The 21,994-nt window shown below is 43.7% G+C and overlaps 1 protein-coding gene and 1 long non-coding RNA gene across 9 annotated transcripts in view; one reads left to right on the top strand and one right to left on the bottom strand.

Annotated features, from left to right (window-relative positions):
- The window catches only part of ADAMTS17 (ADAM metallopeptidase with thrombospondin type 1 motif 17), a 158,382-nt gene that overhangs the window by 36,330 nt on the left and 100,058 nt on the right, over positions 1–21,994 (top strand). For all 6 annotated transcript variants that reach the window (XR_010347587.1, XR_010347586.1, XM_064388946.1 and 3 more), the window contains exon 8: positions 21,781–21,886. Coding sequence is in view for 4 of the 6 variants with exons in the window: in XM_064388946.1 (XP_064245016.1) it covers positions 21,781–21,886 (106 nt within the window). In the remaining 2 variants the exon portion in view is untranslated. The remainder of the gene's footprint in view (positions 1–21,780; positions 21,887–21,994) is intronic.
- Positions 278–3,042, bottom strand: LOC135280739 (uncharacterized). 3 transcript variants are annotated; one of them, XR_010347589.1, is made up of 5 exons: positions 2,959–3,042; positions 2,350–2,434; positions 1,508–1,825; positions 684–819; positions 278–559 (listed from the first exon to the last, which is right to left on the bottom strand). It is a non-coding gene; the product is annotated as an uncharacterized LOC135280739 (long non-coding RNA). The 3 variants fall into 3 exon arrangements; XR_010347590.1 differs by having other exon boundaries at positions 1,508–1,703; XR_010347588.1 differs by lacking the exon at positions 1,508–1,825.

Below are 21,994 nucleotides of genomic sequence, written 5' to 3'. Positions count from 1 at the left end.
GGAGTGGATGCAGAAGAAACTGCCTCTTGGTGTGTCTGTATAATGTTCCTTTCAGTTCTCTCTCACCTCAAACAAGAATTTGCTAAGCAAGGAGTGTATTTCCCATTGTGAGAACCTGTGTGACATTCCCAGATCAAGCTGGCACTCAGACACTGGAGAAGAATACCTCATTGTGGGAAAGCCAAGTTAAATCTTCTTTTCAGCCTCCTGCTCCTCCTACTTCCTAACTGCCTTTACTCATATCCAAAGCCTGCATACACAGGGTCCTTACATCCCACTCATTAAATACTTTGTTTATTTATTTCACTCAGGTAGCAGTAACCTTCACAGTGTTTTCCTGTTTTGTTTTTTTTTTTTAATCCCCACAGTGGCAGCAGTGTTTGGAGACACAGCTCAACATTCTCTCTGTGATGATGGCATTAATTTCTTTAGACTTGCCTCAAAGTCAGGTGGCCCCTCATCCTCCATTCTGTGTAAACTTGAGATGGATCCTAATTTTCAGCTGTTCTTACACTCCAGTGTTCAGGGAGACACTTGCAGGGGTTATGGACGGTGGGTGCTGCAGAGCAGGGAGGGAAATGCAGCAGGAGCCCTGTGGAAGGCTCATCTTGGAATGCAGCTCCTTCCCTGCCTGGTGTGGGGATCAGGTGAAAGGAGGAAATACAGAACTGGAGGATACTTACCCATGAGCAAGGACTGGCCTCTGTGTCCAAGTTTTTTCCATTTAGAATCCCTCACAATGTGTTTATTCTGTGTCCAATGGAAAACACACTTCCACCAAGGAAGGTTTTTACACCGTGTGCCTGCACCTGGAGGTGGCTGTGGTAAGATACAATAAAGAAGTTAAAAAAAGAAAGAGAGAAGCTGATGGAATACACATGCTGACTAAAGTCAGAGCTCTTTCTATATTTAAAGAGAGTATTGTTGAAGATCTTTATTCAGGGAATTATATTACCAGAGACAGCATGACTAAGGAAATATTTTTATGACTTCTTTTCTGTTCTTACAATACCCAAGTTATTTCTTGTGCTACAACTTACTGCAGACTATGGCTGCAGTGGAGAAAGTAGATGATCGCAGCAATGAAGATTAAACTCACTTGTTACTCTTTCCAGCACAGTTTTCCAAGATATTTAGAAAGTGAATATTCCTGGGACAAAACTAGTCTGGCCTCTTTGCTCTCTTCAGTCTTGCTTTTCCTACCTTCTCCTCTGGGAGTTTGATTATGTGGCAACAAAGCACTTATATCTTCACTTATACATTTTCTGTGCCCTATTTGGCCTTGTTGTGCCATTTGCATTTTTTCATGGCAGAGGAAGAATAAATTAATGAATGTTATTTCGTGGCATGCAGCTGGTTTGAGAAAGTGATTCATGTTGGTAGTACTAAATTTTAACCATGCAAAAGATTCTCTGGTTTTCCTCCTTTGTCAGAATTGGGAAAAGCAGGTGTCAGTTGTAGATAAATGGGTTTTTAATAGCCAGACTTCCATGCCATGTGCACACACCTGGGTGATATGAGCAGCAGTGTAGCCTGGCTTTGACTTGGGATTAATATGAGTGCAACAATTGAGACAGGTGGATGCCCACTGATCCTCCATGCTGGCTTAGGAAGGTTTATCTTGGTCTTTCAACCATCTCTGCTGTTGCCAGATTCCTGTTTCTCGCTTCAGCTCCCAGATATTCCTCTCCAAATCAGCAGGACTGGGTGGGAGCAAGAAGAGTCCAGCGAGTGACGTCGCCTTTGGTCTTAATGGATATGCTGAGGTTGCTGCACTCCCCAAAGTTCTCTACAACAGCAGCTTGCTTTCATTTCTTGCTTTACACTGAACAGATGAAGAGCAGGGTCTCAGCAGGTGCATGTGTGTTTTCACACCTGCTAGTGGCTGAGGTTGGCCCTTGCAATGCCACTGCTGCCATCCTGTAAATGCAGCCACACTCTCTAAACCAGGAGACTGTGGCTGCTGCTCTATATAAGGCAGAGAATCTGGACTCTTAAACTCCTGTTTTCTATTCCCAGCTCTGGCACTGACTCATTTTGTGACATTTGGCAAGTCACTTGCATTCTGAATGCTTCTGTCTACCTCTGTGAAGTGAGGATTTTGAGTGCAAAGCTACAGGAGATTGCATGGCTTAGGGAGGTCTCCTGTAAAGAGTGTGGGGTTCCTGGGGCTGTGATGCAGTACAAGTCCAGAATCTAATGTTGCTTAGTGATATTCAAGAGACTCTAAGGAATCTCTTGGATTATATGTCCTGAAACAAGAGGACTCATAGTACTGTAGGTAATGCTATTTCAGTGACAATACCTTGATTTTCTTTACATTATGAGAAATAAGGAAGCAGAACTTACCCTGGCGGAAGCCTTGAGGCCCAGCTGTTGTTGGGAAGTGGGATTATGAAGTTTAAATGCCTCATAGGAGGTGTTCATTTGTGCTCTGAAAGATCCATATTGAAAAACCTGTCTGGAATCTTTGCCTGCCATGCAGACACTGTGAGAAAACAGCAGCAGGAGGTTTGTATTTGTGTTCTGGCAGGGGCCCCTCACTGAAACCAGTTGCTCTGGGGACTTGGTTCAAATTTTCTTGGCCCAGCTGCCAGGGTAGTATGGAGGGTTACATAATGGCAGAAACAAGCTCAAAAATGGGGAAAATGTGTAGGTATGTCTTGGGGTGGTACCCCACTGTCTGCACCACAGAACAGAACCACATCTGTGTAAGAAATAGTTTGTTAATGCTCATTGCACTACTTGGTTGGGTAAGGTAGGCCTGGGAATAGATGGATTCCATTCCAGAGGAGGTGGGCAGAAAGAAAACAATATTCCTGTGTGGAGCAGTTGTGTTCCAACAGCCTCTGCTGTGGGATCTGCTCCTCAGTTTGAGCAGGAAGGTTCTCTTTGTGTGACACAGCTTTGTCACACACCAGTCAAAATTCCTGAGTTTGCTTCAGGCTCATCCCTCACCCAGAGCTGCTGTTTCCTGCAGAAAAATCTGTGTTCCAGCAGAGCTGCCTCCCAGCCAGCCAAATTGCGAGTTTAATGTCTTGCTATTAATATCAGGCTGCAGCTTGGAGCCTTGCACACTGTCAGAATCCAACCTTTCTGTGACATAAGCAGATTGAGAATGCCCCTTTCGTTCAATATTTCCACTGCCAGTGCCAAATAAGCAGCTTTATGGTTAGTTAGGAATGATCCTGCATATTTGAAGGCAAAGCTTGGCCTTCATTCTTCAGTGTACATGTTACCCCAGATCCAAGCTGAAGCTTCCCTGTATTCAGCTAATAATAAAATTGGGGGCAGTGTGGAATTGGGAAATGGAAAATGAGAATGTGTCTTAAATATCCTTAAATTGCCCTGGTTAAAAATGACTTTACCTCTGCTGCAGTCACATGTGCTCCTCTGTGGCTTGATGTTGGGGAAAAGAAAGCAGAGTAAGTGTGTGTACTGCAGAGGGGCAGGCTGAGCTGGAGGAATAGCTGCCTGGAGAAAACCAAGCACAGAGTGGAGGTGATTGAGAAACAGAGTTTTCCAGACTCTTTCCACAAGTGAATCAGTGTTTGGAGAAAAACATTCCCATCTCCTGGCAGTTTATCGCAGTAAAGTGTTTCAAAATATGCCCAGGTCTGGCAAAAGAGCAGGATCTGTGGTCTGTGTCTCCAAGTAGGCTTTTTTATTCCATGTAAAACACCTGAATAAAGGACTGCACATTTTTACCTTTTCCTTGGCCATTTGCCATCTCTGGCTGGCCTGTCCACAGCAGGAGACAATTCTGGTCATCCTGCCTGTACTGTTCATTTAAATCTTCCTCCCAGTGCCCTGCCAGTGTCACAACAGAGAATTCATCCCCAAGGAAAGGGGAAAGACTAGCTGGTTTGCTCTGAGTGGAAAAGGAATTCTCACATTAAAAACATTTTCCATAGTGGTTCATGTTGAATGTTTCTGTATATTCCAGGGCGGGTTTTTATTTGATGCCAGAATAAATAGAAATACCTGCTGCTTAAAACAATTCATTAGAGCAGCAGTGCCTGGCTTTAGCAAAAGCCTTGCTGGGACTGTCCTTCAGACCAAACCCAAACCCAGCTTAATCCATTAAAATGAGCACACTGGAGGTTAAAATGGTGTTTAGGAAAGAAAGGGACCTCACAGCACTGCAAATTTCTGTCACTGTGGCTCTGCAGGGCAGTGGAGTCAGGCTGCTGGCTTTAGGAAACCATAGGGAGCTGTGGTCCAGTGCAGTGGGAGAGTTTTTCCCTTGCCTTTTGGTTGCTAGGGAATAAATGCTGGGCTGCACAACCCAGACAGTGCAGAACTGTGCTATTGGGCATATTCATCCCTACCCACCACAGCCTTCCAGTTTCTCTTCCCCAGCTAGCAATCCCTCCTCTTCCAAATTCCCACTAAAGATTCATGTGCCAAGCAAGTGTAACATGAGATTGCATAAATCTCAATAGAGCCCTGGGATAAGCACAGCCACTCAGGTAACTGGGAATTCCTGCTGCTGTAACCCTTGCTCTGCCTCACTCAGTGTCCTGTCTGTGCTTTTCCTTTTCTTGTTTTGGAGACGTGGCTTCAGCCAGGTGGCCTCACTGTGCACTAAAGACCAGAGGAAAATCCTCCTTACACCAGCCTCAGAATCTTGGTGGTGGCTTCACTGGGGTCAGGATCCTGGTCCTGTTCTTAGATGTTGCCTGAGACATGCAACCCTCCTGATATCATCTTACATTCTGCTTTTGCTGTTAAGGAAAGTAGAGCATTTGAATTTTATTTGCCTTTGGGTTTGTTTTGCAGCTCAGTAGTCTTGTTTAGGTTTGTCTTTATTCATTCCATGTACTGAGGGCACTGGTGAATTCTTGATCTCCTTGGCTGAAAAAGGTACTGTCCTTAGCTGGGAGCTCATATTGTCCTGCTGCAAGGAGTATTTGTAGAAAATGTGATCACTCATCTCTTTGGGAATTTATCAATCTTTGAGTGCTGTTGACTCACAGTTATTTCAGCTTTTAAAATTTTCTCTCTGTTTCCTGTCTTGGGTGAAGGAAATAACTTGGGTAATTAAAATAAATGCAAGTGTTTAGTGGGAAGAGGAGTAGTTACAGGTTTTCTGTGCATTTTTTCCCTCTTCCATGTATTCCCAGTTCCCGGCTCGGAGGTCTCGCAGACCCTCAGTTGCTCTTGTGATTAACTCCCTTCCCTTTCCTTTTTCCCCGTTTCTCTTTGGGGTTATTTCAGAGCTCTTAGGAGCTCTTCTCAGTTTTGTTCCTTCGTGTTGCTTTGTTCAGCTGGGCCTGGACAGGCAGAGGCTGCTGTTCCCAGGGGCCCTGCAGGGTCTGGTTTCCATCACTCAGACCTCGGGACGTGCCCACCGAGGTCACGGAATTTCCCTACGTTTACTCCACTTCAGTCTTCATAAACCTCCAGCAGTTCCTCATTAGTTCTCCTCAATACATCATTCTCCTTTTGCAGCCCCAAAATGTGTTTCAGGCCCTTTTATTTTCCCATTATTTATCTGTCTGTCATGCTCACCCATCCCAGCAGATAAAACAGTGGCCTCATAGTGTGGTATGTGTTTGAAGCTTGTTCTCAGAGAGCTGGAACTAAACACTGTCAGCAGGGAGGAATAACACACTTCCTGCTCTGTACCTGGCCTTTCATGTCCTCCCTCAAACTGCTATTGGTAATTAATGCTCATAGATGTTTAAGCTGGTTTCTGAAATATGTTCATAGCTGTTGTCAGATGTAGGGCAGCGTGTTCAAAATCTTCCCATCAACTTCCCCCCCTGCTTTAGTTTGTTAGCTTGTCTCTGCTCATCCTAAATCTTGCTTTTCTTGTTGACTGCTCCCTCCTGACCTTCAGACTTTGAGAGCTTTTGTCTTTGTTGTGCCTCACCCCAAAGCTGGTGCTGGAGGTTTAAGCTGATTTTACCTTGAAAGCTTTGCCTTCTCCATTGGTTTTGTTAATGGTTCACGGGGATGTGTTTTGATAAATGCAACTGTCTGAAATGCTGTGGAAAGGACCCATAGTGCTTTACCAGGCAATATATTATTGAGTAAATATTCTCCAGACCATCACATCTCAGCATTATACAGGGTGGTGCTGATTACTGTTTGAATAAAATGCACCTTGGTGGAATTATCATAGAATTCTATAATTATTTGGGACCAGCCCAGCTCATTCCAACCCTCTGCCATGGGACATTCTCCACTAGACCAGGTTGCTCCAGTCCCATCCAGCTTGGTTTTCTTCAAAAAATTCAGTGGCTACCAGAACTATGGTCCTTTCCCCTCAGGAATCCAGGACTCCAGCCCAAATCCTAGTCTGGTGTCTCACTGGTGGGTCACTAAGCTTCTGTGTGCTGCCTTTACTGAAAGGAGTAAGTCACAAGGGAAAATATTTGCCATGACTTTGTTGATATTTTTTCTGATTCTCTGGCTTTATTCTTTGATTTCAACTCCATCTCATAAATCACTTTATGTGCTAAATCATTGTGCAGCTTGACTGGTGCAGGTGCAAACACGTCTTGCATTCCACTCCAGGGCCATTTCTGTCTGTGTGAAATTATATAGACATGTACACAAAGCACCTGGGAATTCTGGTCTCATAGCTTAAAGGGCAGATACCTGCATGTGATGTTCCTTTCCCCATATCTTTACCCCTCACCCTCTTGCTATGTCTGGGGCTTTGACATGCGATCACTCTGGGGAAAAAGACTTGTTAGGACTGTTTGAACTAACAATTTCCAGTGAATTTACAGAAGAGTGTCCTTCAGAAGCAATTCACTACATTTTCATACTGACATGGAGAAAAAAAAGCAATCAGAAGTGTAATATTTTAATATTTTAGTTTGTGTGACAGGCAGGTCTTAGGGTTTTGGTTCTCCTGAGTATACTATGCTAGAACTTCTGAATTACAGTTTTATTTCCTAGACATCTTTGTGCCTCAATTGTTTTCTAAATTAGAGATGAGTTGTGGGACACTGCTTGAGAACCAAGGCCTTGCTTATGGCTAAGCATCATTTAATGATGATTTAAAGAAATCTCTGCTGTTTATCTCGGAAAGGGGTCATTGTGTTTGCAAACAGAGAAGCAGGAGCCTAAATAATGTCCAGCTAAACCCACTCTGCCAAACAACTGTCAGGAAAAGCTCTGGAACTGCTCCTGGCTACTGTGTGTGTGAGGCTGAGAAGCCTTTGAGGCAGACACGAGCAGAACAAGCTCATTATATTTGGTCTGTGGACAGACCATTTGTGTCTTTTGGGATTTGTAGTATTTCTGCTCTTGTCTCTTGCCTCATCCATGTAAATGGAGATTTGCCATGCTTGCTGCACTGCTTCACTCTGCAGCTCCATCACTTCCCCTTGCTGAGGGTTTGTTTCTCTGGAGGATTCTCACCAGAATGATCATAAAACAAATAAAATCATCAATTCTGCTTTCATAGCTCACCCTGCTTCTTACTTCCCCTTTTGTTCGAAAAGATTGTGGAAAGATAAATAGAGTTTCTTTTCCACGGTGTCAGACCTGCTGTCAGTGCTCTATAAATAACCCCTCTGGGCTGGGAATGCCAACCCCAGGCTCTCTGCAGCAGAAAGCAGAATTTTCTGCTATGACACGCTTCAGGCCAGGTGGACAGGGGAAAATGAGACTCATAAAAACCATTTCTCCCTGGTTCTCATCCAAGAACATAGAATGATTTTGCACATCCCCATTTCCAGCCCGGCGCCGTACCCGTAAATTCCTGGTGCCTCCCTGACAGACCATGAAACAACACATTGAGGGTTTTTTGCACTGTATTTTATTGGTTAAAAAAATGAATGTATTGAGAAGAGAAGGAAATGAATTTGTGAACAGGGCTTTTCCTCAGTAAAATCCAAAGCTCTGTACCAAAGAGATCAGAGCTGTGATCCGCGTGGTGCAAGGCTACCAGAGGCAGCTCCACTTCCTTGGGCACCAGCCAGTTCTTCAGGTCAGTGAAATAGTGGTTAAGTCCTTCAACAGGCCAGAGGTTTGTGTTCCTTCTTTCCACTGCCTGGGTCCTTATTTCCCCCGTGTTTACACATTCCTGGTCAGTTTGCTGCAGACTGCAGCACTTCCAGAAAGCTGACGCGTTTATAATCGAGAAACCTCGGAGGTTTTTCTTCTCCTGTCAGACATAGATGGCTTTTATCCAGTTGACTGCTTTACAGTGCCTTTATCCTTTGCTGGCTTGAAAACCTTTCAGATAGTTCCTATTGTTTTATAGACCCTGTAGCTAGAAAACCAAGCTTGTGTAAAAACATCTGTACATAGCTGTGCAATAGGCTGCAGACATGCAGGGTAATAAGGCATGATTGCATTCATTGTAGCATTTGCTCCACTGGATAATCAAATAGAAGCATTCCACTTGCACACAGGATATGTAAGAGTAAAGGAAGGAAATGAAGGACAGTTGCCTACTGTACTTTTACATTTCTTTTGTTTTGCAGCTGCCAAGGCAAAATGCAATTTTGAGAGTGAGTTTTAAATAACATAGAGATGAGATTTTACTGGTGATAACCAAGAAAACCACAGTGGGAAGTGTGCATAAAACTTTCCCTCCCCTTCCCCAAGAAGGGACTTTGATCTGTGCTGATTTCTTTTTTTCATTTGAATTGGTTTTTTCCCAGCTTTGGTTAATCATCTGGTAACATGACCTGGTATTATACCTAACCCATTTTTCAGGATGTCTGGTCCTGGCTGGATTTTGCTACACCATGTGCACTGAGTAGACTGAAAGTCACTTTAAATCCTTGGAATGTTGTTGGGTTTTATTTAACAGTTCTCCCACTGCCTCCGCACAAGCTCCAAGCTTTTCAGCTGGGATTGTGCTCCACATAATGCAAATAGGAATTGGGTATCTAAGAGTACTTTGCAGCACTGAAAATGTTCCCTGTGTTTACCAGTGTGCTGAAAATTCAGTAGGGAGTGTGCTCTAGCCAGCTGTGATCCACTACAAGCTCATTCCATGGCTGGAAATATTAATGGCAGGTGCTGTGGGGAAGGTGATGAAATTTTGAGCTGACCCAAGAATGCACAGACGCATTCTGGAAATAAATTACTGTCTCTAAATGCATGGCAGAATACTTTGAATTTTACACATACAGATTTGATCAGATATTCCTTGTAGAAAATACTGGGGTTTCTTTATCAAGTCCTTGCCAGTTTAGATATGAAGGTGACTACAGATAATGAAATTTTAGTCAAATTAGCACTGGCAGGTGTATATACATATATGTGTGTGTGTATTTGTGTATAAACTGTCTCTGGAACAGAGGTGGATTTCCTTGCTGTTTCATTTGGACACAAAGGTTCTGCTATGTAGGTTTACTAATTTCAGGTTCAAAATCCTATAATCTGTAAGGGTTTTGCCTGGATTAGTTTTGACAAGTCTTTTTACCTCTTAGATCAGCTGATAGAAATACATTGAACTTACCAGAATAATAATAGTAAAACCCATAGACTCAATCCATCAAATATCTTTCTCCTCCTGTACTCTTGCAGCATGATTTAGAGAATGTGAAGGATTTCTGTGTTTGCTTAGCTTGGAATTAGCCTTGTATTGCTGCTTTGGTTGGTGGTGATGAGCAGTCAGCAGGTTGAAGGCATTTGTTGGTTTTGTGTGGTTGTGTCGTACATTTTTGTGGGGCTGTTTGCACTAAGGCTCTGCCTGGCCATAGCTGGGCTGCTGGGTACACATGAATGTTCTGCTGAGGATCTGCTTGTTGGTTTTAGTAATATCATCCATCAAGCTCCAGCATGTACAGCATTATTTGTGCTGTAGCAGACAAACAGTGTAAACACTGCAGTTATTTATAAGAAAACTGGCCAGTGAGTTAGGAAACTCTGTGTGGATGTTTTTGTTTATTGAAAATTAGTCCATCAGTCTAATCAGACTTTGTTGTTCTTCAAATGACAGCAAAATAGGAGACTGAAGTTAGATTTCTATTTACAATGTATATTTTATATTTCTGTTTAAGAAACCTGTATGCTCATGTTTCTTCTGTGTGCTCCAGTTTGTTTGCTTTTCTGGCTCTGTCAGAGAGCAAATGTTCTCTCCAGCTTGGCCTTGTCTGGGTCCAAGAGTGGATGCAATTCCTGCTACAGCTCTCTTGACCTGTGTCCTGGCTCCTGGGGAAGTTCTGGTGCTCCTTCTAATCCCTTTGATGACTCTTCCGAGTGTCTGCTCCCTTCAGAGGGGCAGCATTGTTCACTGGAGCTGCTCTGCCCTGCCAGATGGTTTTCCCTGTGATTCCTGCCTGACCTTACCACACTCAGCAGCATCTGAATAGAGATGCTTTCCTGTGGGCATCCTGGGATCCTCCAACACAAAAGTGTTGTTTGAGGACTGCTGAAGTTCTAAACTTTGTAGTTTCCTTTCAGCAATTTCTGCTACCTCACCAGAATTTGATAATTATGTTTCAGTTTCATGTTATTCATCCTGGTAGCTGTTTCCTTCTTTCATGATGATCTCTGATTTCCCCAGACTTCTTTCTACGGGTTATCTGTCCCACTTGGATCTTCCCATTTCCCTTCTCCCTCTGGGGGGCCAGGTGAGGGGCAGAGGTTCCTGGCACAGCCCTCCAGTGTTGGCATTCCCTGGGATGTCTCTCTGCATCTGAGGAACTGGGAAGAGTGTGATGCTCCTGGCTCAGAGCAAAGGTCTGGATTCTGAGAGCATTTGGCCCTTTCCATGATGATGAGCCCCAGCTGTTGCCTGCTGTAGCCAGGATTTTGTTCAATGCCCTGATGGGTTTGCAGAGGTGCAGGACCCATGCACCGGTGTCTGTGAGCCACAGCATGATCTGAACACGGAGGTGAATAAAGTTTCCTGGCTTTACCCTTAAAAAGAAAGACAAAAGTCAACTTTCTGGGGGTGGAAACTGAGGTAAAAGAAGCCAGGAAATATTTAATGCACTTTTCCAAAGCTGTAGGTTGTAATTTGTTGGTTCCAGTGAGACTGATCAAGCCTGTGCTGATTTTGATAGCTGGTCCAGTTAGAGAGGATGTTGTTCACATCCAGCTTGCTCTGTGGGAATGCCATGAAGCTGATTATGTTATCACTAATCAGGTGGCTTTGTTGGGAAATGCTTCTCATTATATGGCAGCTGCCAGGAGGCCACTGCCACTGGCTCCCAGGCAGGCTGGTTCAAAAATACCCAACCTGCGTAGCTGGGGAGTGCAGCTGTTCCTGCTGCAGAGTCCCCAGGAGTCCTGAGTGGGCTTGGACAGCTGAGGACACCCTGCAGACTCTGCTGCACACTCAGGACAGAATTCTCAGTCAGGGGCACAGGGCTTTGGCTCAGAACTGGAGGTGTCACCCAGGCAGGTATTGAGGATCTCCTGCCTTTCCTGGGGGTGTTTTATTTAGAAACATGTGGGACTAGAAGAGGCACTTCTCTCCCTGTTGGAAGAGCTTCAGCACAAAGCCCTGCAGCAGTGACACGAACACAACGTGCATGAAAATGTCCCCTGGCTCCTGCAGAATCCTGTGACAATTTTCTTTAGTGCTGTCACTGTCAACTTCAGGGCTGTCACTTCTGAATTCAGTCCACAAAGGCCCCAGGACTGGGACTGTGCCTTGACTTGTGTCTGTGAGGCACCAGGGACTCTCTGGCTGCCGTCAGTCATTGCAAGGAGCTCAGTGGTATTCATCCAAACTTGTGTTTTCTTTCACTGGAGCTCAAGTTTGAACATGAGAGATTTCTTTTTATGAAGTGTGAGAAAAGCTCAGGCTGGTCTTTTTCAGAGTGAGAATTTCTCTGTAGCTGGTGGCTTTAAAGGTGACATTCCATCTTTGAGGAATGTAGAGAAAGGAATACTTAAAAAACTAGATTCAGGACATATTAAAAATATCTCCAGCCATGTTACCTCTGAAATTAGCCATTACTTCTCTTCAGTCAGGCTGATGCTGTGATGTGTTTATGTCTGCATTCACTCCCTTCCTGGGAGAGGGTGCCAGGATGGACAGCTCTGTTTGGGAACCCACAGGAGAGCCCTTTGGGTTAGCAGTAACCCAAATATTTTAACCTGGTTTGGTGAGTGTGTCTTTGCCCTGTGAGTGCTTTGTGCTCATGTGTGCCTCCCCCAGTGATGGTTGTTCCCTAATATTTTTATAACCCATTAGCAAATTGGAATCAAACTTGAGGATGTGGAGCTCAGAAATATTAGGCTTTCAGAAGTTTTCTGAAAATTAGGAAACTAAGCAGAGGAAGGAGCCATGTCCCTCTGATGCTGCCAGTGAAGAAAAGATTGCATCATCCATGTTTACATCAGGAGCCCCAAAAATCAAGCCATTAATTTTGCAATGAGTTTAGGGGTTTTTTATCTTTTCTCACTTTCCTTTCCTCCTTGCTATTGTGCTGTGGCAGAACAAATGTTGCTGGGCACCAGCTTTTCAACCCAAGTTCTGACCTAACAGTAACTCAACCCCATTACCCTTATCAGGCACAGCCCTCAGGTTTGTCAGCCTTGTCACATCAGGCTGTGAGGTTAAATGAGCACTCAGCAAAGAATTAAAACAGAAGGGCTGAATCAAGAATTTCTAAATAAGTTTATCAGTGCTGGCTGGCAGCTCACCAGTGTGAAGCCAGGAGCTTCAGCAGCCCTGGAAGTCAGGATGTGGGAGCTGCAGATGGGAAATGTCACAGGAGCAATTTGGGAAAGCATCTGTTTGGGGCTTGATCACTGCATCATCCCATTTGCTGGCCTGCCTTCCCTGCAGCTCACCTGAGCTGCTCTGATGTTGCCAGGAGAACAGCTTTGACATGCATACAGCACCTAAAAATAAAATATACTTTAAATATTAACATATTTCAAAAGTATAGATTAATTCAGGTCTTGAGAGTAAAGAATTGCTAAGTCATTCTGTAAGAACATGGGAACAGTTTAATGGGGAGCTGTGGAAAAATGCCAGTCATCAGCAGCACAGGTGTTCAGCCATCTCCAAAATGTTCAGCAGACTGGGCTGACACTCTCCAGGCACTGAAATACTGTTTATTAATATTGTTTAACCTTTGCAGGACTGATCCTTGCTCATGAGCCCACCCCTGACCAACACCACAGCAGGCTGAGATAGGCATGGCTCAGGAAAGCTCTTGGAACTTTTAAAATAATATTTTAATTTAATTTGCAAAGCTTCATGAGTTTCTTAGTGTTTGTAACTACAGGAAGGGAAAACCTGGAACTGAATTCTGGACCCTGACTCTTTGCTCTTAAAGGAAATGCTGTTTGGTACAGAGACTCCAAATATTTTTTTCTGAATTATTGCCAAGTCTGACCTTGTCTCTTCATTCTGGAAGGGAGATAGTGAGGAATTTAAAGGCTCCAGAATCCCTGCTGCTGAATTCCATTCCTTTTAATGAGACTGTTTAGCAGTCTCATTAAAAGCTCTGATTTGATATTTTTCTTCCTTCTCTCTGAATTCAGGCCCTCTGTTGAAGCAGGTGGCTCAGATGAGTTACAGGGACAAACTGACAAGTCCAAAAGTGGAATTGACAGAACTTATCTGAAAAAAGGAAGATGAAAATAGCCCCAAGGCTGGTTTTGGAACCTTACACAGTTTGCAGAGCTGCAGCTATGGCAGGCAATGCCAGGGCTGCTTTTCCTTTCCTTGGGAGATGGAAACCTGCAGGTGGGAATCCATCCTGAGGACAGGTGTTGGCAGACTGACACAGGCATGTAGCAGAGTGGTGGGAATGGCAGAGTAGTATTTCTCTCTTTTGTTTTGGTGGCTTATTTATTTCCTGAAAGATGCATCTTAGGGGACAACTGATGCAATTCTTGAGTTCAGGCCTCTTCCACCAGACAGCACAGGTCAAAATGAAAATACTGAAATATTGACTTTTGATAACATCTGGGAAAGGGAAGGGTGACATTCATAAAGGCTGTTTAGAGCAGGAGCAGGTGGAGCTCTCTCTTTTCTCAAGCTATCCAGCAGTGAGAGATGTGGAATCATTTTTATCCTGTGTCTCTGTGCTGCAGCCACTGCAGTGAAGGACACAACTCCACAAACCTGAATCCAGTGCTGAGCCCTGCTGCTGCCTTGATGGGCTGCCTGCCTTTTTCATATTGTGATGCTGATGTTTCCATGCGTGTGGGAAGGAAGGTCCTGCTTAACTCTACAGCAGCTTGTAGGAAGGACTGGCAGGTTGAACACCACGAGTCCAACACAAGATACTCAAATCCAAATGCCTTTGAGCCCCAGGCAGAGGTGACTTTCGAGGGCCAGGATCCAAATCCTGATTTTCAGTTGGTTTCACTCTTGTTGGTGATGTTTTCTTTGAGTTCTCAGTCTCTGTTCCTGTAGCCTTTCAAAAGCATCAGGTCTCTGCTGCCTTCTGCCAGATCTGATTCTTTTCTGGTGTGAGATATCCCTGAACAACATTGTCCCCTGTGCTTCTCTCATTTTCTCTCACTATCTTGTATCTCTCTGATTTCCATCTCTTGTTCCTATACCAGTTCCAACAGCTGTCCCTCCTTTATGCTCAGTGCCAGGTTTTGCCCACACCTCCCTGCCTGAATAATCCATGCCCTCAGACTTGTTCAGTAATTCCTCAAGTGAACCCATGATGCCAGAGACTTCTGACCCAGGGCTGGAGATTCATTTTTCTCCAGCAGTAAGTACACACAGACATTCTCAGGGAGCTCATCTTCCTTTCTGATCTTATCTGCTGCCCTCCTTGACCCCTGCCTCCCTCAGAAGTGACTCCCAGCTGCCTATGAGATCAAAGTCATGTTTCCTGAAGCCTTCTGGAAAACCCATATTATCTCCATTTGCTACTTTTCTGTCCCTGTCTCTTCTCATTCCCTTATCTCTTCCCATTTCTCTTCCTGCCTTGTTCACTACATTTGAATTATGCCAGGCTTCTGTATTTTTCCCACCATGGTGTGTTAACTCAGTCCAATCCCCAACTGGAATCCCTCTCACAGATCCACCTGGCCAGCTCTTCCCCTGCTTTTCCTCTCAGCAGCTGTCCTGATATATCTTACTTGGGGTAATCCAGCCTGTAATCCCTGTGTGTGTGTGAGCATGGAGACTTTCAGCACCAGGCAGTGATGTCTGTAAGCAGATGGTGAATCAGCTGCCTGGATTTGGGAATCAGCATTCAGGAATGGTGGTCTGGTTTGGACTAAATGTCCCAAACTCCATCTTTAACTAGAGAAACAGGATTGCAGGAAGGAGCTGTGTTTGAGCTCTGCATTCAGCAGCCCAGGCTCTGGGGAGTGTTGGGGAGAAGCTCTCTGGAATGTGGCTGTTAGCATATCAAAGTAGAGTAAACATGGAGATGATACCCTGCTTCCTCTGCCCCAGTTAATTAAGGCACTCCTCATGTCTCCTTGGATGGGAGGATTTATTAATGTGCTGTCATGCAGGGGAGTGATGGTTTGCTGAAAGGGAGGAGCCATTAATGACATGGAGGATGTCACGCTGAACAAAGAGCAGATGTCAGGGAGACAGGGAATTGCTTTTATCTCCTGCTTTGCTGAGGTCTTAGATCCTGGTGTTTTATCATAAAAGCTTAGAGATGTAGGGCTGGAAAGAACTTCAGGTGGGCTTTTAGTGCATTCCCTTGCTGCAAGGCAAGGTCAGTGGTGCCTGTGTCACTGATGGATATCTGCTCCATGGGGCTGAGCAGCGTGCTTGCTTCCAGCTGTCTCTGAAATCCAGTGAGCACCACACCTCTCCTCAGGTGAATATTTGTGTTTGTGATCACAAGTCCTGGTCAATGGCACTGGAAAGAAATGTGGTTTCAGACATGCACATGCCAAACCTCTGAGGGTTTTCCGAAGGTTGTCTGCTCTTATAATGCAGCATGAATAATGTTTTTGTAGGACTTGGTAAAAGAGATCTTCTTGGCCAAAAAAGTGTTAGAGCATCTCTCAGCTTTCTTATGCCCCTGCATTTGGTGTCTGAAGCAGCTTTTGCTGGTGTGGGTGAGGACAGATATCCCTGAATCTAGGAGAGGTCTCAGTCTCTAGAGCTTTTCTACTGTCTGGGCAGCCCCCTCTCCCTAAATCAGTGAATTAGCAGAGTGTAAATCCAATGCAAATAACACTGGAATAAAGCTCTTGCCATCTTGGGGAATGTCTGTGTGTGGGCAGGTTGGTAAAGAAGCAGATAAATGATTCATCCATTAAACTTGTAAAACCTCAGGAGGGTTCCCAAGAAACAGAAAAGCCCTGCAGAAAGACTGGGAGGTGAAGCTGAGGGTTGGCCGTGCTGGGGAGGGGATTCCACATGTTCCATTAATTGCTGTCCTGCAGGGTAATTAAACAGAGAAAAGGAAGATAGCAAAAGCACTCCTTGAAGCTCTGATGATTAAATCTTGCTGCCTCTGCAGGTTTACAGACATGAAGAGGTCTGGCCTCACAAAGGTATTTTTATCAGGAAGGCACTGTGGAGGGCAGCTGGTTTAGGTGTCAGGTAATTTGTTTGGAAATGGGCAGTGCACTCCTGCCTGGGCTCCAGGGTGGGATGAAAGAATTGGCTGAGAAATTCTATTGAGCTGCAGTGGTGCCATAGCTAAAATTTGGGTGTTTCTGGCTGGATCAAAGTCCTTCCACAAAGATTAAGGCTGAATCTTCCACAAAGATTAAGGTTGAATCTGGCTTGTTCAGCTAGAGCCCTGGTCTTGTGACATGTTATCCATGGCCACTCATTAGATCCTTGGGTGTTGTATCAATATTCAATGCCAAGTATCTCTAGTTATTCCTAATAATCAGAAAACGATCTCCTTCCAAAGGTATTGAGCATTTCACTCATTTGTTCTGTGAGGACCTTGTGTTCTGAGAAGTTTATCTTTGTGAGCTGCAGAAACATCAGCTGGCACTGTGAATATCAGGGAAAGATTTGATCTGTTAGTCCTTCAGGGTGAGTGTAATGAAAATCAGGAGGTTCAGAAAGTACCTACACTTTGTGTTTCAGCTGTTTATTTTTCTTGCTGGGCTTTTGGGATTCTGACAGCAGTTGTGTACACTGCAAATGACAGTGTTTTCAGAAGAAGAAGTTATTTTATTGGGCACTACAGAGCAGCTGTCTGAGTTGTGGGAAAGTTGTGCTGCATCCCTGCAGGTCATAGTGAACAGAGTTTTTATAGGGGTCATGATGAAATTCAGGACAGGCTGTATTCTCCACAGGGAGAAGAGGATTCTGTGCTGATGGGCACATTTTCAAAAAGTTGCCCAGGTACAGAAAGTCAGGATCTGGTGGTCAGGATTCTCAGGAGTCCTGGTGGCTTCCATCAGCTGGTCCATGACATCAGAAGCTCTTCCTCTATAAGGACTTGCACTGGTGTGATTATTAACTTGTTTTCCTACCTGTCTGTAGCTGTGTCTCATGCACTGGTTGGTTGCACTGTAATTTCTGTAATTGTGGTTCATGGTGAGTGTGTTGTTTTCAGTGTGGTTTTTGTTAAGTGCTGTAACAATGAAAATTATTGCTAAGGGAAACAGTTTCCATATATGAATATTAAACTCTAATGGAAACCATGTTGTTACTGCAAGATTAACAGAAATTGGCATCTTGGAGGACTATCCAGCATTAAGCCAAATTAATCAGTGCCACTAAGATTGCATGTCCAGCTTTGAATCAGAACATTCTCATAAAATGAAGGAACAGCTCACCCTGTTCACTTTTCTGGATGATCCCTATAAACCAGACTTGGCCTGCAGGCTCAGTGGTGACAGCCTCAGCCTGTCTGTGTTGTATGTGCTGGAGTGGGCCCTTCCATGGATACAGTTCTTTTTCACCTGGATACTGCTGGCTCTTGAGACCTGTGTTTATTCAGCTGTAGAACAGTGTTAGTACCTATCTTGGAGGCAGTTTAGTGGGTTTCTTCTTTAATGTTTCTTAAACTTTGGAACCTTTTCTATGTAGGCTTTATAGAAAGGGAGAAGTATTTTTCATTTTAAGTATCACAAGCACTGGAAGATTCCCTTGGTGACTGACTTGGTGTGTAAATACAGGCAGGGCATCTCTGTCAAACATATCATTGCCATTGAATGGAAAGGCAGAGCATGAATCACTTCAGGGTTTCCTGATTTTACTCGTGTAGGATGTTAAGAGAGGCTACAGGAATGTAATTGATGGCAATGTGTGAGCTGCACAAATTGAAAATCATGGGAGGATGAGAAAAACATCAGCTCAACACCAAACTAGTAATGATGGGGAATGGGAGCCTTGCTCTGAGCATGTGGATGTGCAGGGAGTCTCTGTCTGTGCCAAGCAGACTTCAGGACTGGGAGTTTGGCTCCTTTCCCAACAGCAAATACATTGAGCAGGAGGAGAGCCAGCCAAGTTTTAATCAAGTAAAAGTTCTGTGTCCAGAGGTGGCTGGCAAAAGAAGAGATTAAAGTATTAGGAGTGCAATGAAAACAAGACATTAGAGAGTTGAAAGCTGGAGTACCTGGACAAACCACTTGCTGAGTGAATACTCCAGAGCCATGAGGAGGGAGCCCCAGGTGTTTGGAGCAGGGCAAAATGGGAACCCACACACCAGGACTTGTCTTCTCCCAGCTTTGGCCATCCCTGTGGCAAGTGTGTAATGTGCTCATGCCTTGCTGGGCTGGGGGGAGAGATGGGATCATTCCCCTTGGAGATACTGGCTGGCAGGAAGGCCAACAGCTGCAAACTGTTTATGTATGACAAGTTTTTGGAGAAATGTGAGTTTACACAGTTGCCTGTGTCCCAGGCTTTGCTGTGGAAGTGCAGATTGCTCTGCATGTCCAAGCCCAAGCACAGAAGTTATGGCCTGTAATTATGTAATTTCTCAGGAGAGAAAGGAAAAAACCGTCGTGCTTGGTAATAGTAAAAATAGTAATTGGCTTTCCTTTCCCTCTTCCACTGATGCTCCTGCTTGACCTTTTTTGTATATTAAAAATAGATTTGTCGTTACTGCTGACAGCATATCTGAAAGATAAGGACATTTTTCCCCCAAAGAAAGTCACTATCTGTGTATTTGCAGAGGCACATGAGAAGTGTGGGGTTTTGTTAAAAAATAAAACACAGAAATCCAGTTCAGCTTCCTTCCTTATTTTTTGTTTTCACACGCACACACCTGTCTCACAGACAGGGCCAGAAGCAAAATTACCAAATAAAAGCATTTCCTCTTGTATTATTCCCAGCCTGGTAGAACCATGGCACGCCAGGATTTTCAGAAACATGTCAGAATTTGTGAAGTTTTTATTCCAGTTCTGCAGACTTGAAAGGCTCAGATAAAAATCTGGAAATTTAAGAGGCAAACAACAGTTTCCATTCATCCCAATGAAGACATAAATCATGTTAATGCAGCTACCAAGGCATTGTGCTACTATTGTTGTTGGTTAAAGGTGTGTTTTTCTCTGCATATCAGTTATGTGGGTCACTGTACTGACTTACAAAAAACTTGCATTTATGTTAATGGATCAGCTAGATTTACTAAAGATCTGGAGTATGTTTGCAGATGAATCATTTATTTGCTGTTGATATTCTGATGAGAGGAATTAATGCTAAAATGTATTGGTCCAAAGGAAAATTATAGTCTTAGGAAATAGTTTGATAGAAAAAATAGATTTCAAAAACGTTTTTAAGGCAAGCTTTTTCAGGCTTAAAATGTGATACCAATTTGTTATAACTGGCTTGCTGCTCCAGAATGACTCTTATTAATAAGCACTCAGCAGTTCATGAGCTGGACTTCTCACTGAGTTCATTCCATGTACTCCAAAGGTTTCTGCTCTTCCAGGATTATGAGTTTCTCTGCCCAGTCCATTTCTGTAATAATAAACTTATTTTAATTGATCATTGCAGATATTATAAACTGGCCACACAGGATTCACATTAAGCACTGAAAATAGCTAATAAAAATAGATGACTAAGAGTCTGTAACTGAGCCACAGTCACTACTTCTTTGACCACTGATGGATGTACAAGTCCTTAATCATTACTTTTCCACCTTTGAATAATGAGGGTTTTAGCACAGAGCAAAAGCCAAAATAATAATGTAGATCTGCATTGCCAGGTTCAGTGGGGATTAGAGCCACTAAACAAAGACTTCAGAAGAATTACTATTTGGGATAATGTATTTGACATTTTAATTGGTATTTAACATATTTTAATATATTGGCAGAATTCTAGACGATTCTGCTGCACCACACCTCCCAAAAATGGGAATGTTGCTCCCTTCCATCTCCATGATGGCAAACATGGACCCAGCCTCATTTTATAAAATCTCTCAGAAGGAACTTGGCATGGATAAATTCAAGCAAAACCGGCTTGCCTGATTGACCCCTGTGCCTGAAATGCAATTGTTGCTCCTCAGTTAAAACCTCATCTGTCAGACACAGCTGAGAGAGATATTGGCACAGATTAATGGAAGATAAAGGCGGAATAATCAAATGTTCGTTTTTGGCTTCCCTTTAACAAAAAAGGGGAAAATTCATTGGGCCACCAGATGTGTGTGGACTGAGCTTGCAATCTCAAAAATCTTTCCCCAAGAAGTCTCTTCCTTCCTGAGCAACTCCTTGACATCCTTTGGACTATTCTGCATGTAAGAAGAAAGTCAGCCCAAGAAAAGTGCTGAAATCCAGCCTTTTTTTTTTTTTTTTTTTTTTTTTTGCTTGTGGTATGGATCTGCCCTTTCACAGTCAGCATTTTTAAAGTAAGCAAGTGTTAGTGCCTGATTTCTGCCTTCACTCTTCTCTGCAAGTGCTGAAGTAAAAGGCTGTGGCCCACCCCTTCATTCCATCCAGAACACTCCTGGCAACTAATATCCACATCCTTATTGTTGTCAAATCTCATAAAAACAGAGCTGGACTTCTTCCAGGTCTAAAGTTTTATATTTGCACTCTTATAAACACAGCTTTGTCAACTCTGAGAGGGGAAGAAAAAAGGAAAACAGGGAGATCATGACTCCATTGCATGGTCATGGTCTGGTCCTTAAAGGCAGCTCCATCCAGGCACTCCTCCATGGAGCCAGTGAGGAAATAAATTCCTTGAGTGCTGTTAAATACAGATAAAAGCAGAAATATCCACTGGGACACCCTGTGGTGCCAGCACAGCATTCCCAAGTGCAGTGGCACTTTCAGCAGGGGCCACTCTGGCTGCAGGAAGGGCAGATGAGGACTATTGTTTTTCCATAGCAGAGGTTCCATGCCATAACTTTTGAATTCCTTTTTGGCCTCAGCCTCAAACCGTTCGTGGTGCCCACACAAACAGGAGAATACTGTGCATGGATCAAATCCTAAATTCCACTCAGTAACAGGAGACTTGTGCCACCTACATTGGCTTTGTGACTCACCAGCAGCACTTTGCCAGCTCTCCTGGCTCTGACACTCTAGCTTTCTTTTTAGTGTGAAAATAAGGGAAAATGTAAGATCTTTTCAGAGTCTCTGCTTTATTGTTTTATTCCTGCTCCCTGACTTCATTCTGAAAATCAGAACTCCATTTAAGTGCTTGCTCAGGCTCCTTCACTGCACCTTCTAATGCTGTAGTAGAGGGTATTAGTAGACAGGTTTAGATGAATTTTTGGGTCAGTGAAATTATTTTTGAGACAGTGAAATATATTTTCCAACAAAAGCAGTGGAGGTGAGTGTGTTTTACTTATTTCCTGTCTGACAAAACTCTGCACTGATTCTTCACTAGGGTGAGGAAGAAACTGCTCAGATGATCTTGTATGGAAACTGCTCTAATGTTTTTCATTCTGGTTGCATTTTTGATCACTTTGGTTGTTACTGCTGGATGTTTTGAATGAATGAGCTGTTTTACTGGTTCTGATGGGAACATTCTCTGTGTTTCTCTTGCAGGAATTGCTTACCTAGGAGGTGTCTGCAGTGCCAAGAGAAAATGTGTTCTTGCTGAAGACAACGGTCTGAATCTGGCATTCACAATTGCACATGAACTTGGGCACAAGTAAGGACTTGTCCTTCTGTTTCCTTCTTCACTTATGCCACTGCAGGATACTTTTATTTAAAGCCAGACAAGTGCAATTACTAGAGTGGTGTGTTTGTTATGATTTCA

This window comes from Passer domesticus, chromosome 14 (assembly GCF_036417665.1).
Source record: "Passer domesticus isolate bPasDom1 chromosome 14, bPasDom1.hap1, whole genome shotgun sequence".
In the NCBI taxonomy this organism is placed as follows: domain Eukaryota; kingdom Metazoa; phylum Chordata; class Aves; order Passeriformes; family Passeridae; genus Passer; species Passer domesticus.
The sequence above is the reverse complement of the archived record's forward strand: the minus strand, read 5'-3'. Positions and strand labels throughout refer to the sequence as shown.